The sequence below is a fragment of the Ochlerotatus camptorhynchus genome, unplaced genomic scaffold (assembly GCF_037179485.1).
Source record: "Ochlerotatus camptorhynchus isolate MF236.1 unplaced genomic scaffold, CSIRO-AGI_Acam_v1.1 ptg000249l, whole genome shotgun sequence".
Lineage (NCBI taxonomy): Eukaryota > Metazoa > Arthropoda > Insecta > Diptera > Culicidae > Ochlerotatus > Ochlerotatus camptorhynchus.
The window spans coordinates 383706-397857 of record NW_027040739.1 but is presented as its reverse complement, the minus strand read 5'-3'; the positions used below and the strand labels follow the sequence as shown (position 1 = coordinate 397857).

At 39.2% G+C, this 14152-nt stretch overlaps 1 protein-coding gene across 2 annotated transcripts in view; it reads right to left on the bottom strand.

Annotated features, from left to right (window-relative positions):
• The window catches only part of LOC135704854 (steroid receptor seven-up, isoforms B/C-like), a 126558-nt gene extending 115150 nt beyond the window's left edge, over positions 1–11408 (bottom strand). For both annotated transcript variants that reach the window (XM_065226363.1, XM_065226364.1), the window contains exon 1: positions 9864–11408. In XM_065226363.1, coding sequence (XP_065082435.1) covers positions 9864–10380 — 517 coding nt within the window. In that variant the 5' untranslated portion in view covers positions 10381–11408. The remainder of the gene's footprint in view (positions 1–9863) is intronic.
• Positions 11409–14152: the final 2744 nt, after the last annotated feature.

Genomic DNA, 14152 nt, shown 5'->3' with positions numbered 1-14152 from the left:
TGAAGAGGTGGGGGTAAATGGGCAGTGATTTTCTTAAACTATGAAATTATGTAAAAATAAACAAGCAATGTCAAACCATCTTAATAACGCGTTCTGGTGTAATTTTTAAGGATTTTGCGAGTAAAAAGTGTATAAACTGTTATAACCATTACTCATTTTTAAAAATGTAGGTCTCGAGAATTGGAGTAAAATTATCCAATTGTGAAAATTTTAAAAATATGATGACCGATGGCGATGAGAGACAAGTCTTTTAAATGGACAACACAAATTGTTACATATAATTTCTGGATTTCAAATGGGATCATTCATACACAACAAACAAGCGGAACTTTAACGACATTTGTGAGTAATAAATAATGTCCATGAAAATCGTGCTAAATAATTCAGGATATTTTATTATTTTTAGCTGAGTTCTTTTTCAAATGTAATGCTTATGTTTCAAGCATACTTTTCGGCTCTTAAGACATCTTTTCAAGCTTCTGCACTACAAATTAATCTCCGTAAATGCTTTTACCAACCTTACGATTGAATGCCCATTACCCAAACGCATTTTCATTTACCCTCACCATAGTAAAAAAAATGCAATAGCAAAGCGTTTTTGGTTTCAATTTAAAAATGTAGCAAATTCAGTTGAGTATTTGGTATCGAAGAAAACAGGTTTAACTAACACTTATTTTTGCCATAAACAACATCAATGCGAAAATATATGATCACATTCATTAGGACAAGAAAAAAGTCAGATGAATAATGATAATAAATAAAACAATCTGCTTAGGGTGTCAATTTTACCCCATACAAAAGCAGTGTTGGCAATTAAGCCATAATATACGAATAAACGACTGGTAGTGGGTATTTGATACAATAGTAGTGACTTCAGTGGCTATTATAACCAAAATAGTAACTAAGTAGTAACTTTAATACAATAAAAACGTGACCAATAGTGACATTTCTAGATAGAGCTACAATTAGGGCGTAGCAGCTTTTGTAAACAACACAGCAAAAAAATAATTTTCAAAGTGGATGCACTTCAATCGTGTCGAAAATATGGTGTAATAATACTTGCGAAAAAAGGCAAAATTATCATGAATACAGTGCATGAACTGACATTACGTTGCTTTTACTGCATTTGTTTATTTGTGTGGCCATAAAAATTACATGAGATTTTCGACATGACTGAAGTGCATACTCTTGGATGCAATATTAAAATTATTTTTTTGCTTTGAATGGCTTCTTTCGATGATTTCTAGAAAGTTAAGGCTCGCCAACGCAAATCAACAACACCAAGACTTCTCCTACCCGATGGTTATGTTGGTTTGCGTAGGCGTGCCTTGAGTTCCTAGAAATCATTGATAAAAACATTGTTTACAAAGGTTGTTGCGCCTTAGTTCCAGCTCTATCTACACATTTAGAAAAAATCATGTAAATTTAGGTGCTCTGAGACTGTCATAAACGAGCGTCAATTTTGACATAAAATTGAGTCATAATAGACGCAAAATTCAACTCAATCAAACGTACTTTTTGTCGAGTGGCGAACTTTTCAGTCTCGAGGCACTTAATTTTACATGAAATGTTTTTTATGTCTCATTCTTTATGTCAAAGATGGATTCCGTCACGTGTAAAACTAGGTAAATGTGTTTGCGATCCACTTTGACAAACATTATTAACTCACATAGCTCTTTGTAAATGTCATGGGGGAAAAAGTCACGAAGGATCACATAAATTTATGTTTGAAAAATCGGTATTAATTGAAGAATCAAGGGCACGGTTCATTTCTAACCTCCCTTTCCTCATATTTCCGCCTCATTTTTTGGAAGAAAACCATTTATTAAGTTGACTTTTGATTCAGGTCGCGAATCAGTTCATTCAGGATTTCTTTGGAATGTTCGCAAAAATTTCCTTTAGAATCATACCCCTTCACAGAGTTCTTTTCGGAAATTCTCTCAAATAAATTTGAGATTCTCTCTGGTCCCTTGAAAATTTCCTTACAACAGTACAGAAATTCTCTAAGATTCTCGTCAAATTGTTCATGATTCATCCAAGAATTCACCGCAGCTGCCTTCAATAGTTCTACATATTTAAAATTCACTTGGATGAGCTAAAAAAGTCGATACAATCCACCTCAGAATTTTCTCGAAATTCTAAAATAATTGTACTCTAAAATCTTCAAAAGATTCACCTGGAACTTTTCTTTTTTTTATATTATAGTCACTTTAACACTCTTGGGTCATTCGTGACTTGTCCGGGGTGAGATTTGAACTCGTGACTTTACCGTGAGAGGTATGGATGTTAACCACTACGCCGGGGTCGCCCCTTGGAACTTTTCTTAGAAATCCCTAGAAATTATTCTCAAGGTTTATTTCGAACTATCCTTGGAATTCCCATAAAACTCTTCTCATAATTTATTTGGAGCTCTCCAAAGAACTTTCTTTACATGCTTCTCAGAACTTATAACTTATGGAATTTCCCACAAAACCACATAAAAATCTACTTTGAACTCACACAATCGACTTGGCGTTCTAATTAAAATTCTCTAGGAGTTGTTCCAAAATCTCCTTTGGATTTTTCCCTGACATACCTTGATGTTAATTCCTAGAATTTCTTCTAAAATCTCCTTAAAATTCCTTTAGAATTTTCATCAAATAATTCTTCACAATGATTGTATCCGGAAAATCTACTCCAGCCAAGCATCTTGATTTTTTTTCAAGATTCATGATATTTCAAGAAATTTTCCCGGTGGTTTGGAATTCCTGGCATTCTCCCGGTTTTCTTGATTTTCCTTGATGTTCATAATGGTCAAGATGTTAGGTACAGTGAATTATTTATATTGACCAGATTTCCTGTATACAAGCTATTGCTTGAATGATGGTTGTTTGGATTCTTTCTACACGAAATTATTTTGAAAGGCGTCCCAATGAACTATGCAAACTTTATATAATTAAAATTAATCGAGATCATTTTAGTATATCTAAAGCAGCTTCTGTGAAATATTTTTTTTTTGCACTATGTGGATTTAGCATGAGCGTTCGCATTATCCAAGAAGCACAAGCCATGTGCAACTAGTGGAGATAGGAAGGATTATTAGTTCGATACTAACTAAGAGAGATGCAGAGAACTTCAACCCTACTACGGCCCTTCATAACTGTCACGGGAAGTGTGAAAATTTCAAGTTTAACCCTCTATAGGATAGGTTTGGTAAACGTCACTAAAAATCAGGGCTGTGCACAACTTTGATTCGAATATAATCGACTCCGGCTCAATTTCCCTGCATAATCAACAATTCTCGATGAACATTTCAAATGGTCCTATCTGCTTTGATCGATTCTCTTCATCGACTTTCTCTTTTCATAACCACTGCTATGCAAACAGATTTCGCGCTAATTCTACCACATGGTTTGATAAAGGAGGTTCTTATCTAGCGTCCAAATCGTCAAATACAACAGGAAAAGGTTTTGCAGCTGAGTTATTGACGAAAGAGAAAGTCGAAGAGTAGAATCGATTAATGCAAATAGAACCTTTTGAAATGTTTATCTAGAATTGTTTTTTTTTTCAAATATGATTAATCGATTATTTAGAATTCAAGGGAGAAACGGCTTCCACGTGAAATTTATCAAATTTAGAAACAAACCTCGGTAAGTTTAAAAGGCTTCAACCGGAAGTCCTAAAATTCATCGACCATAAGTCTCATAGGCTTCCATTAAAATTTGACCAGATGTATTCTGAACATTATTTGAAAGCTTCTAAATCTTTTCTGGTGTTCTCCAAACATTTCCTGGACTCTGATCATCCTGTAGAAGATCCTTCAATAAGTCCTATTCTAAGTCCTTGTGAAGGATAGATATGTACCGTAATGCACCGAATACCGACCGATAGATTAATCCAGATTTTTAATTTATCACTACACTCAAAAAAGTTTTCTCCTGCAACTTGCATGTATGCGTGGATTTATTACATGCTCTGTATATTTTTCATTCAACAAATGTAATGGCAGTTCTTGCAATGAACTGCAGTGTACAATAGGTTGGTCCAAAATTACACTTTGTCAGGAACCTTAGGGCTCACCCTTCAAATGATAGCTAAAGGTATTATAAACAATCTTTTGTATGAAGGCAACTCTGGGAATTGTTGTTTAGATGTTACCCGAAAAGATTTTCGAAAGTGGTAAATTTATCACAGCTTATATGGAAATAATATTTTAAATTCTTAAAATTTCAGTGAAACCTAACCCTTGTATATTTTTTAAATACTTTTCAGGTTTCAACCTATAAGAGAATAAAAATTGTAACGGTATGTTTTGATTCAAACTTTTGATGTTAAAATTTTTCTTTTTCTTTTAGGGACATTATGGCATCTAATCATCAAAAGTGGGTATCACTCATGACTTTATTATATATCAAATACAACAGAAAGATGGGACATTTTATGAAGAAAAACTTTTTCAAACATAGCTTAGTCCTTCCTTTAATCCTTTATAAAGTTATTAGAGGCCCCAGGTTTCTTGACAAAGTGAAATTTTGGGCCAACTTAATGTACAAGCAATTTTTTTCCAGGATTCGTATTTTTGTAAAAATCTTCACGATATGATTTTCTAGACACAATGCATTTGGGGAAACAAACTTTGCTCGAAAAATAAGCTAACATAAAAATTCCAGAATTATTTTAAAAACCTTCTGGCGACCAAAATCTGTTGATTTCGAGATTCAAGGTAAATTCGGCATACTTTTCAAGTCAATCGGTAATAGAATCTTATATTTCCCGGTTGGTTGTAAATATTTCGTTTACTTAGCAAAACAACAATATGTGTTACGATTCACAACGATACTTAAAGACAACGATAAAATTTACGTGCAATTTTTAACATAGTAAGCAAAGATATTCAACATTAAAATTATGTAAGGATACACCAAATTGAGCGACAAAAACAACCTATTGGTGGAGTTGGGAGGAAATGCTATACAACATGATGCTTTAGTGCGATAATTTATTAGCTAGAGAAATTTCTGAACAGGATATATTGATAGTTCCATTAGAGTACGGCAGTGTGAAAATTGAACAGAAGATTAAATTGTGCGAAGGGTCATTAATGCGACAATACTAATCAAACGCTCACTCCTTTGGTTGGATCTTATTGGTTTTTAGTTTTTTGCTTGTTGTTACCATTAAAAATTTGAGAAAATTAAAACAAATTTTCAACCAAATTCATAGAAGCCTTAACATGTACACTTATGTAAAACTCGTAACAGAATTTTACGTTTTAAAATATTTTAGGAATTTCAATGATATTTTTGTAATGATTTGTTATTGTGTCGTTACTTAAAAATCGTTAAATATTAAATTATAGGTTTAACTATCTGAAATTCAATTAATTAAAGCTGAAATTTACGTGTTCGTGTAAATCTAAATCGTTGTTCGTAGAAAAATGAATCGATTTCAATTCAACTTTTGTCATCCATGTAAAAACACACACAGGCATGTATAATTCAATGCAAATAAATGTATTATTAAATACTTTCATTTAAAATTAATGTTTGTTTGCTGTATATTTCAACAAATTCAAACAAGTGCATTAATGTGCCAAATGTGAATTTATCAATTTTTTGCTGTGTAGACATAAGTAGTGTTTCCATTTTCCGACCTATTTTGACTTCCTGGGACACAGGAAACAGCTGATTGCCCTTCCCGGGAGACGAGAAATATGTTTGATAAAAGTCCGGAAAGATAGTATGTTGAATTCATGTCATTTATTCATCAGAATGTTTATTTCTTAGTTTTATGTATAGCCGTTTTTTTTAAATTAATTTATTTGATAAGTCTCAATCGAATTTAACTAACAGAGCCGATTATTCTTGTTCACTATACCAAACATCATCAAAATATATTCATAAGGTACAACACAATAAATACTTTATCTACCGTGGTCAGCACTCAAGCACTCATCATTAAACGGTTGCTTTCCAAAGTCGACGACGCATCGACCGAAAGAACTGCTGATGAAGAACAATGAGGGGAATCAAACAATGGTTGCTGCTGAGTAAACAGACGAACGTGTGACACACATCGAGAGTGGCCTGCTTCTGTCGACAGCCAAATGAACACTGATATAGAACCACTTTAATATGTTTACTGTCATCATACAATTTTCCCGAGCTGCCAACGATTGTTCTTTCGACTGCCTCTGGTCCTTATGACTAAGGACCTTCGAGAGTTTTTAACCCAGAGGATATTACCGAATTTTCCCAGAAATCTCTTGCAATTTCCCTAGAAGTAATTCCGCGGTAGCATATTTTTTTTCAGTAAGTTTTTAAAACTGTCATTGGAAGTATCTATTTAATAGTTTTTAACTTCCTTTGAAGTTTTTTGATATCTTCGGAAATTCCTCCCGACTTTCTTGATAAGACATTTTGGCTTCGCATTAAAACGTCTTTTGAGATCCTTGAAGGTTTTTCCTGGACTCCCCCAAAAATTTCATCTGGCATCCCTTAGAAAAATGCTCTGGCTTCCCGAGCAGGATCGATTATCTCGATACCTTAAGTTGGTATGGATGAGCCTGACATAAGAGGATGTTTCTTATGACTTTTCTGGGAAAGTTCTTATATTTATATAATATACCCAAAAATGCTTCTTAAATTGTTTACCGGGAAATTGGAACGAATTCCCGGGAATCGGGAGATGTGATTTTTGGTAAATTTCCCGGGATGTTCCGCGTAAGAAACCCTAGACATAGGTAATAGAGATACACTTTTCGATGATTTGAAGTTTTCCGAGAACGGATTTGGACGGTGCAAAGAGATTTGGATTTGAGTAAAAATGCAGTAATTTGATTGTTAAAAAAGTATGTGTATTGTCTCCTTAAGCATGGGAGCTTTTTAACCATTTCTATGACAGTCGTAAATTTGTGAATATATCGTATCATTATTAAACTGCTTTGAATAAAATATTGTGGAATCCCCTCCAAATGACCATAAGTATCCCGATTAATGTTATTATTAGTTGTCAGTTTATAAGTTATCTAGAAAAGTTGGTATATTGCAATAAAGCTAATCGAAGGTATAAATAGCGGCACCTTTCAATTAAAGTCGGTTCCTTGCGATGATAAATACGACATGCACTAATCTAAGTACATGGGATATAGGGTTAATGACGGCTTCGGCAATACCTTATTTTATTATCGTCAGGGCGTACACAACTTCCTTGAGAGCTCAATTTTGGCATGTGGATACATTGTGTTTCAGAGCATCTATTGGCCAAATATGAGTGCTCTAGGACTTTTTTTTACCCCTGACGATAATAGGTTAAGGTATTGCCGAAGCTGACATTTCCCCTACTACAATAGATCAAATTACTGGTCGCAGTGGTTTTATGTCACGAACAGAGGAAAACAAACCTACACACATGAATACACATGAATTAAAATGTATCTCCATGTATACTTAAATATGAACTTTAAAGTTACGATTACGTTCCCACTTGGAATTTTCGCCGGCACTTAATTTGATGTTTTTTGAGCACTTTCACAGTTGTTAATTGAGAGCTTTGCATATCTACGCCTCCTTTGAATATCTGTGAATTCAGGCATAATATAAATACAACACTGATGGGCAATCCAAGTATTTAATGGGACAACTATGCTGTGCAAGTTTCCCTGCTGTCAATTGTCACAAATAAATAATAAAAATAGAAAAAAAAATCACTATTAAGGGTGAAAAAAGTATTCATTCCATCTCTGTGCTGTATGAGGCATCTAACAATAATGCTCTGGTGCATGTCGCACCTTTGGTGAGTGGTGTATGTACTATCCGTTTAGAATAGAGCATACAGTACCATTGTTGTGGGAGCATAGTAGTTGATAGATGGGGCATATTGCCCCGCCTAACTGAAGAACTCTGGACTACTTACTGACTGACTAATTAACTGAAGAACTTTTAGTATTGTCGATAAAGAACATTTACTTCTATATTAATTGCCACTGAAGATAAAAAAGTGATTACAGGTTATGTATAATTCCCAAAGCAACGGCTACACGTGATTATAACGTTAGTGGAAGTGAAAATGGTAAACATATAGCTGCTTTTCCTGAAGGAAGCTATATTATACCTGTTTACCCTTCCATTTTTGCATTTGTATATTATGTGGCAAGTACATTGCAAATATATTTCCATTAGCGATTGAGCTGAGGGAGCCCCCCATGTTTATGTAGATTTAAAAAAAAAAATCTAAAATCAAATGTCAGGATTTATTACATCCTCTGCATATGTTTCATTCAACAAATGTAATGGCAGTTCTTGCAATGGACTGCAGCGTTCAAGCAAGTTTATCCAGAATGAACATTTTTGAATAAAACCTTCACGAGATGATTTGCTGGACGCAATGCATTTGGAGGTAGAAACTTTGTTCGAAAAATATCAAACATAAAAATTACAAAATCAGTTTAAAAACTTTCCAGTGAGCACATTTTAGAATATGTTCATATCGTGAAACTGCATACTTTTCATGCAAATCTGTAATAGAATCTTACATTTCCCGGTTGGGTGTATCATTTTTACTATTTTAGCTTTCACAATATCAAGATAGATGAACACATTCACTTCTCTTCCGTGCATAACCTCTCTGGGAGATGCCAAACATTGTTCGAAATAAATTTCCAATTGTCTTGCCACTATCACCCACGATTTGCATACCAATTCATCATTTCACACTTTCCCATTTTCTCTGGCACCACAGTCTGTTCCATCAGAGAACCCGAACCTTTTCCTCCGAATCGATGAAAAATGTTTTCCCATAAATATCCCGCATATACTACTTTATGCAAAAAGAAAAAAACGAAAACGAAACACACCAACTTCTTCCCGGAATAAAGAGCGAACCCAATCCGAGTGTACCTCTTCCAAATAAAATCATAACAATTACGCACATGCCGCCTCTCTCTCTCTATCTTCCCCCGAAAGTCACCGTCGTCTCCGGGCGGCAGAATCCCGTGTCTTACCCGGAGGGCACAAATCGGGAAGAATGCCATCCCAAAAGGCAAGCAACAATAAAAAAAACCCGCAGCGAAAAAAAACCAGCCCAAACTGCATCACCAAGTCCAAGTCCATGCATAACCCACAACACACATTCACTTACGGACATGACCGGACCCCTCATCCGGAGCTCGAGCAATGCTGCCGGGATGGAAACGGAGCGCGCGCCCTTTGCTTTCTTTTGCGCTCACTCTTGCACAATCGCCTATCTCGCCGTGGTCGTCCCCCAGCCAGCAGTTAGCCCAGGAGATAAGATGCACCAGGACACCAACCACACCATAACAACAATAACAGCAGTGTTCAGTTGAATGGTACAAAAGTCAAGCGCGACCGACCGAAGGGCCCCCGACCCAACCGAAGAAAAATTACTTTTTTATGCTTATTTGTTTTGATTAATTGTGTCTCAAATCGGGGGGACCGAATGTCCGAAAAATGTTCCGTTCCTGTTCCTACCAACCAACAACAATGGAACGGGGACGACGTCCCATAGGTCTACTTTAAGGAAGGACTTCCCCAGTTGGTTGGTGGTGAGGCCGTAGGGGGGGAGGTTGCGGAAAAAGCAGTTCCACAATAATCATAATTTTATTAAGTCCACGTTTCTTCAGTGAACCGGGACGACGAGCGAGCGGTATGGGAATTTGGCGCAGAGCATGATAGCAATCTCGGGCGGCGGAGTCCCACGGTTTAAGCCAAGGGGATAAGCCATCGTCGTCGTCTTCGACGTCGGTTCACGTGTAGAACATATGTAAGTCTGGCCGGCTGCACGTTTGGCGGAATTTATGGTGAGGATTAGCTTTGGTTTGTACGCAGGGGGGATATGAAAGTTAAAGTTTTATGAGGATCTCTTACCTTCGCATGTGAACTGTCCGTAGTGTTTGCCGGAGCTTTTGTCACCGCAGACGACACATTCAATGTTTTGATTTTTGATGTCCTGTTGGCTTCCGTTCTGGGAGTTCATGCTCTGTGATCCGGGGGTGGTGCTCTGCTGGAGCGAGAGGAACTCCTTCTTATCGACGGAAGAGTGCTGGGAAACTGATAGGCTGCCGGAGTTGTGCTGCGATCCGGTTCCGGCAGCCGACGCCGCAGATGATATGAAATCTTTCTTATCGATTGAAGTGTTGGACTGCATTGAGGGTGGCCCGTTGCCACCACCAAGCGTAGTAATGTCCTCACTGGTACTGGACACGGGCAGGTGTGATCCTAGGCTGGTGGGATCCCGCCAGGCTCCGTGCGGCGGTGGAGGTACCAAGGCCATCCCCCGGGGGAAGCCTAGCTCGAGGGCACCAATCTCGGAGCCCTGGCCGCGCGGATTGTAGAATCCGGTCGCCGTCGAGGGCGACGGACACAGGACACCTCCTCCGTACATGCTGAGCGAGTTGTGGGTAATAATATTGCTACCGGTTTTGGCCCCACAATCGGGGCCTACGCTATCGAGGAAAATTTTTCCTGCTTAAATCGCCGAGTTTCGCTAGAAATTGACGCCCGCGTTGTTTACCGACTGTTCCGAAATTCACTCTCGCTTAGCACAGAAAAGTAAGGGAAAACAAAGACGCGAACCAAGTCGAAAACAAACAAAATCAGAACCAACTTCGTCTTATCACAAACCCACAACAATCATATTTATTTCCACAAACGGCGTTGTTTTCCAACTTCAATCATAAACAATTTTTATTCTACTCGTTTCTTCTCCCTTGTAGTGGAGTCTTCAATTTGTGCTCCAATGATATCACTCAAGAATCACTGCCGAATCACGTGGCTATCGCCGTCGCCGTTGGTCACTCTCGAGCAATCACGAAATGTTTCGGATGAAATATTTCACACAATCACTCGCGATCTGCATTAGGCGCCCGATGATCACTGCTTATCCACGCGTATTGATCGGAATGTCTCACTATCCGTGTCACGACCGGTTACACAGTTCCGATAACGGACCAGTCAACGAAAATAGAACCGAACGAAAAAAGCATACAGTGAGAGTAGGTTTCGCAATAGGTCGCTGCTGATAAGCCGTCGCCGCAGGCCAGCGGAAGATTGCAGATGCGTCACCCGGTAGAAAGTTACACTCTACGTTCACTCTCCTGCCTGCCGTCGCACGAATCTCTCACAGTGCACAGAAAAATCACGGTCCACACAAAAAACGTGGCGCACACAGACAGTACCGCGCACTGCTACTATTCAAAAGGCCTTCTTGTGCCTGACTGCCTAGAACAGTCAGTGCAAAAGGTACGCGACCCGACCCGACTCGACTCGACCTGTTTACCCCACTCTCACTCATACCCGCCTGAGCAGCGCAGCCTCATACTCACACGCTAGCCCCGTCTCACTCCGACTTGGAAACTGACACTACTGCTGACATTCGATGCAACGAGCGTACACACCGTGGACTCTGTGCTGTATTGGCATGCTACTACGGCCAAATCCCAGCGGGGCCCCGGGAGATCACGGGAAAGAGACAACAATCCTGCCCGGAGGTGAACCGGAGCGAGCGAGAGAGAGCGCAACTACACACATCTCATGCATACATCGCTATAGTAGCGCCAGACAGTGAGCTGTTACTTCGAATTACACGAATGAGAGATGAAAAGCACGGCAGCACATTCTCCTGAACCGCACAGAGTAGGTATCAGCAAGCACAGCACAGCACAGTGGAAAAAGAGCGAGGAACAGGATCAAGGGGGAGGAGAACAGTCAAACAGCCTCGGTCGAGGTTGTGCTCTCGCACAGTGAGCACAAAAAATTTGCCCCAGCCCTCTTCCCCCTTCCAAAGAGCACTTTCGACTCGACCTCTGACAAACAACTCAACTACCACATCTACACCTCCATATGTATGTGTACCAGGCTAAACCACGCCCAGCTTCATCACAACGCTTCCACATTGGCTTCCGCTGCTAACTGTTCTACACTCACCTCGAACGGAAACTGTTCGAAACTCACCACCAGCACCAGTCATCCCACTCTTTCTCACGCTTTCCATCCCTCTCCCACCCAGCACAAATAAAAAAGACACAAATTCCAAAGGAGAAGTGATTGCTTTTACAACCTCCCTCCCCACTTCAAAGTCTCAAACCATCCGTCGTCGTCGTTCCGTGGGGTGGCAGGCGGAAAAATCAGTTGCAGCTCGAGCGTTCGTCGAGAACGACGATGACGACGTCGGAACGGAGCACGGCACAGGCCCTTCACCGGAGCCAGGCCGGAGAGGTGAAATTCCGTCAAATCGAATTATAATCGAGTCGTCACTTGGCCAGAGGCCTTCTGTGTGTTGAACTTGGGAGGCTTGGGTCTTTCCTTTGTCCCACCCCCCCCCCTTATCCAGCAACCCCTTCCCCGTCCCAATGGTTATATCGATCCTGGTGAAACTGATTCTGGTTGACGACGACGATGACGACGACAGTGACAGTTGAGCCTAAGCGGATGGACGAGTGACGAGATATGTTTTGTTCGTTGGGACTGGGACCCGGTCGCGGTCAACGTTCCAGAACTAGATTAGGATCAACGGTGGCTGTGGTGCTGTTGGTGGTGGCAGAAAAAAGCAAATCCTTTCATGGCTTGGTTTTGAATTCTTCGGGGAGATGGGATATGAGGGGGGCAGAAGGTGGGTTTGGCGCGGAAAAATTTAGTTCAACTACGGTTTCGCGTGCTTGGCTTGTCCTTTTTGCGGAATAGCGCGGTTGAAAGTTTAGAAGATAATCCTGCTGACCGGCCGAACCGTGGCGAGGCGAACTATGAGCGGGAAAGGATTTCCCCGGACGAATTTGGTTGAGTGTGGCGATTTTTATCCTTTGTCTGTCATTGCACTCATTTTGGCCCTGCGGCTACCGGAGCGTTATGATTTCTGCTTTTTATTTTCTCTCTGTTCGGTATTGTGTTCCGGTTTAATTGTTGGTTCAGTTGGGGCTTTTTTGTGTTTGTCGGGTACAGCGATGAATGCTTTGTTAAACTTGAAACAGTTTTTGGCGGGATAGAATTCTAGTTCGAGGGAAAATCGATAGCTCGGTTTTTAAAGCGGAACGTTGCTGAATAAGTTCTTTTCGTTATTGGACATTCATTTGCAGAGGTCGTATCTGCCATGTTACAGGATTGGCGATTTATTTCGTACGATCTAGCGATTTTGGATGAAAAGACCTTGGAATTGAGAAAGAACCTGTGGAAAGTCGCAGCTGTACGCTCTATATGTTGATCCTCCATATTCAAGATTCATATTATTCTGCTTCTTCTTCTGCTTCATCATCTTTGACTGCTACTTCGCAACTGAAGCTTCCCACCTATTCTCATAATATTATTTGAGAACTTCCATATAACTCCAATTCTTAGACACCTGATATTTCGTATTAAAAATCATAGGCGTGCGCAGAGCTCTTCATAAGGGGTGGCCAGCCAACCAATAGGGAGACGTAGGTGCCATTGAGGGGATTTAAGTGAGACAGATAATGAACTGGACGCTGTTTGCAAATTAAACGTGCAAAATACCGTAAAACGTATTTGGTCACTAGATTAAAGTAATCTGTGCATGCCTGAATGATAATCATCTCTTTACATGTCATCTCAGGTCTTTTGAAGTGTTTGTAGGTTTACACTAAACAGTTTTAAAACTTTAAATGTATCCTAAAGTCACATAAAATGTTCATTAATTATCGTAAAACTTTTAAATTAATAAAAGTTATCCAAGGTAATTTTAAGTGTTAAGAGATTATCATTACAACATACATTGAATAATCCTTATTTTTTTTAGCAGCAGGTAAAATAGACAAATATTTTATATTAAAAAAATTACTATTTGGGACATTTTGTGCAAGTTTACTGATTATTACATAAATTTAGAGGAAGTACAGATAAGAGAGAATTGTAGATATCCAAGGAAAATTAGATCAATTTTTTCACCCCTCATAAAATTTTTGGTGGCAAATTCTTCCTGTGAATAGCCCTACGGTTCCCCTCGGGGAAGTGGCCAGTTTCTGATTTTGACCAGAACACATGAGAATTAAAAACAAAATCATTTGTAGTCATATTACCCACATTTGCGATCGACTATGATCCGGATGAGCCCGGGGAAGTGGCCAATTTGTAACGTGCACATAAATTATCGTTAGAACCTATTTGGAGAGCCCAAAATTTCGTTAGCAACATCATTTCAACGTAGA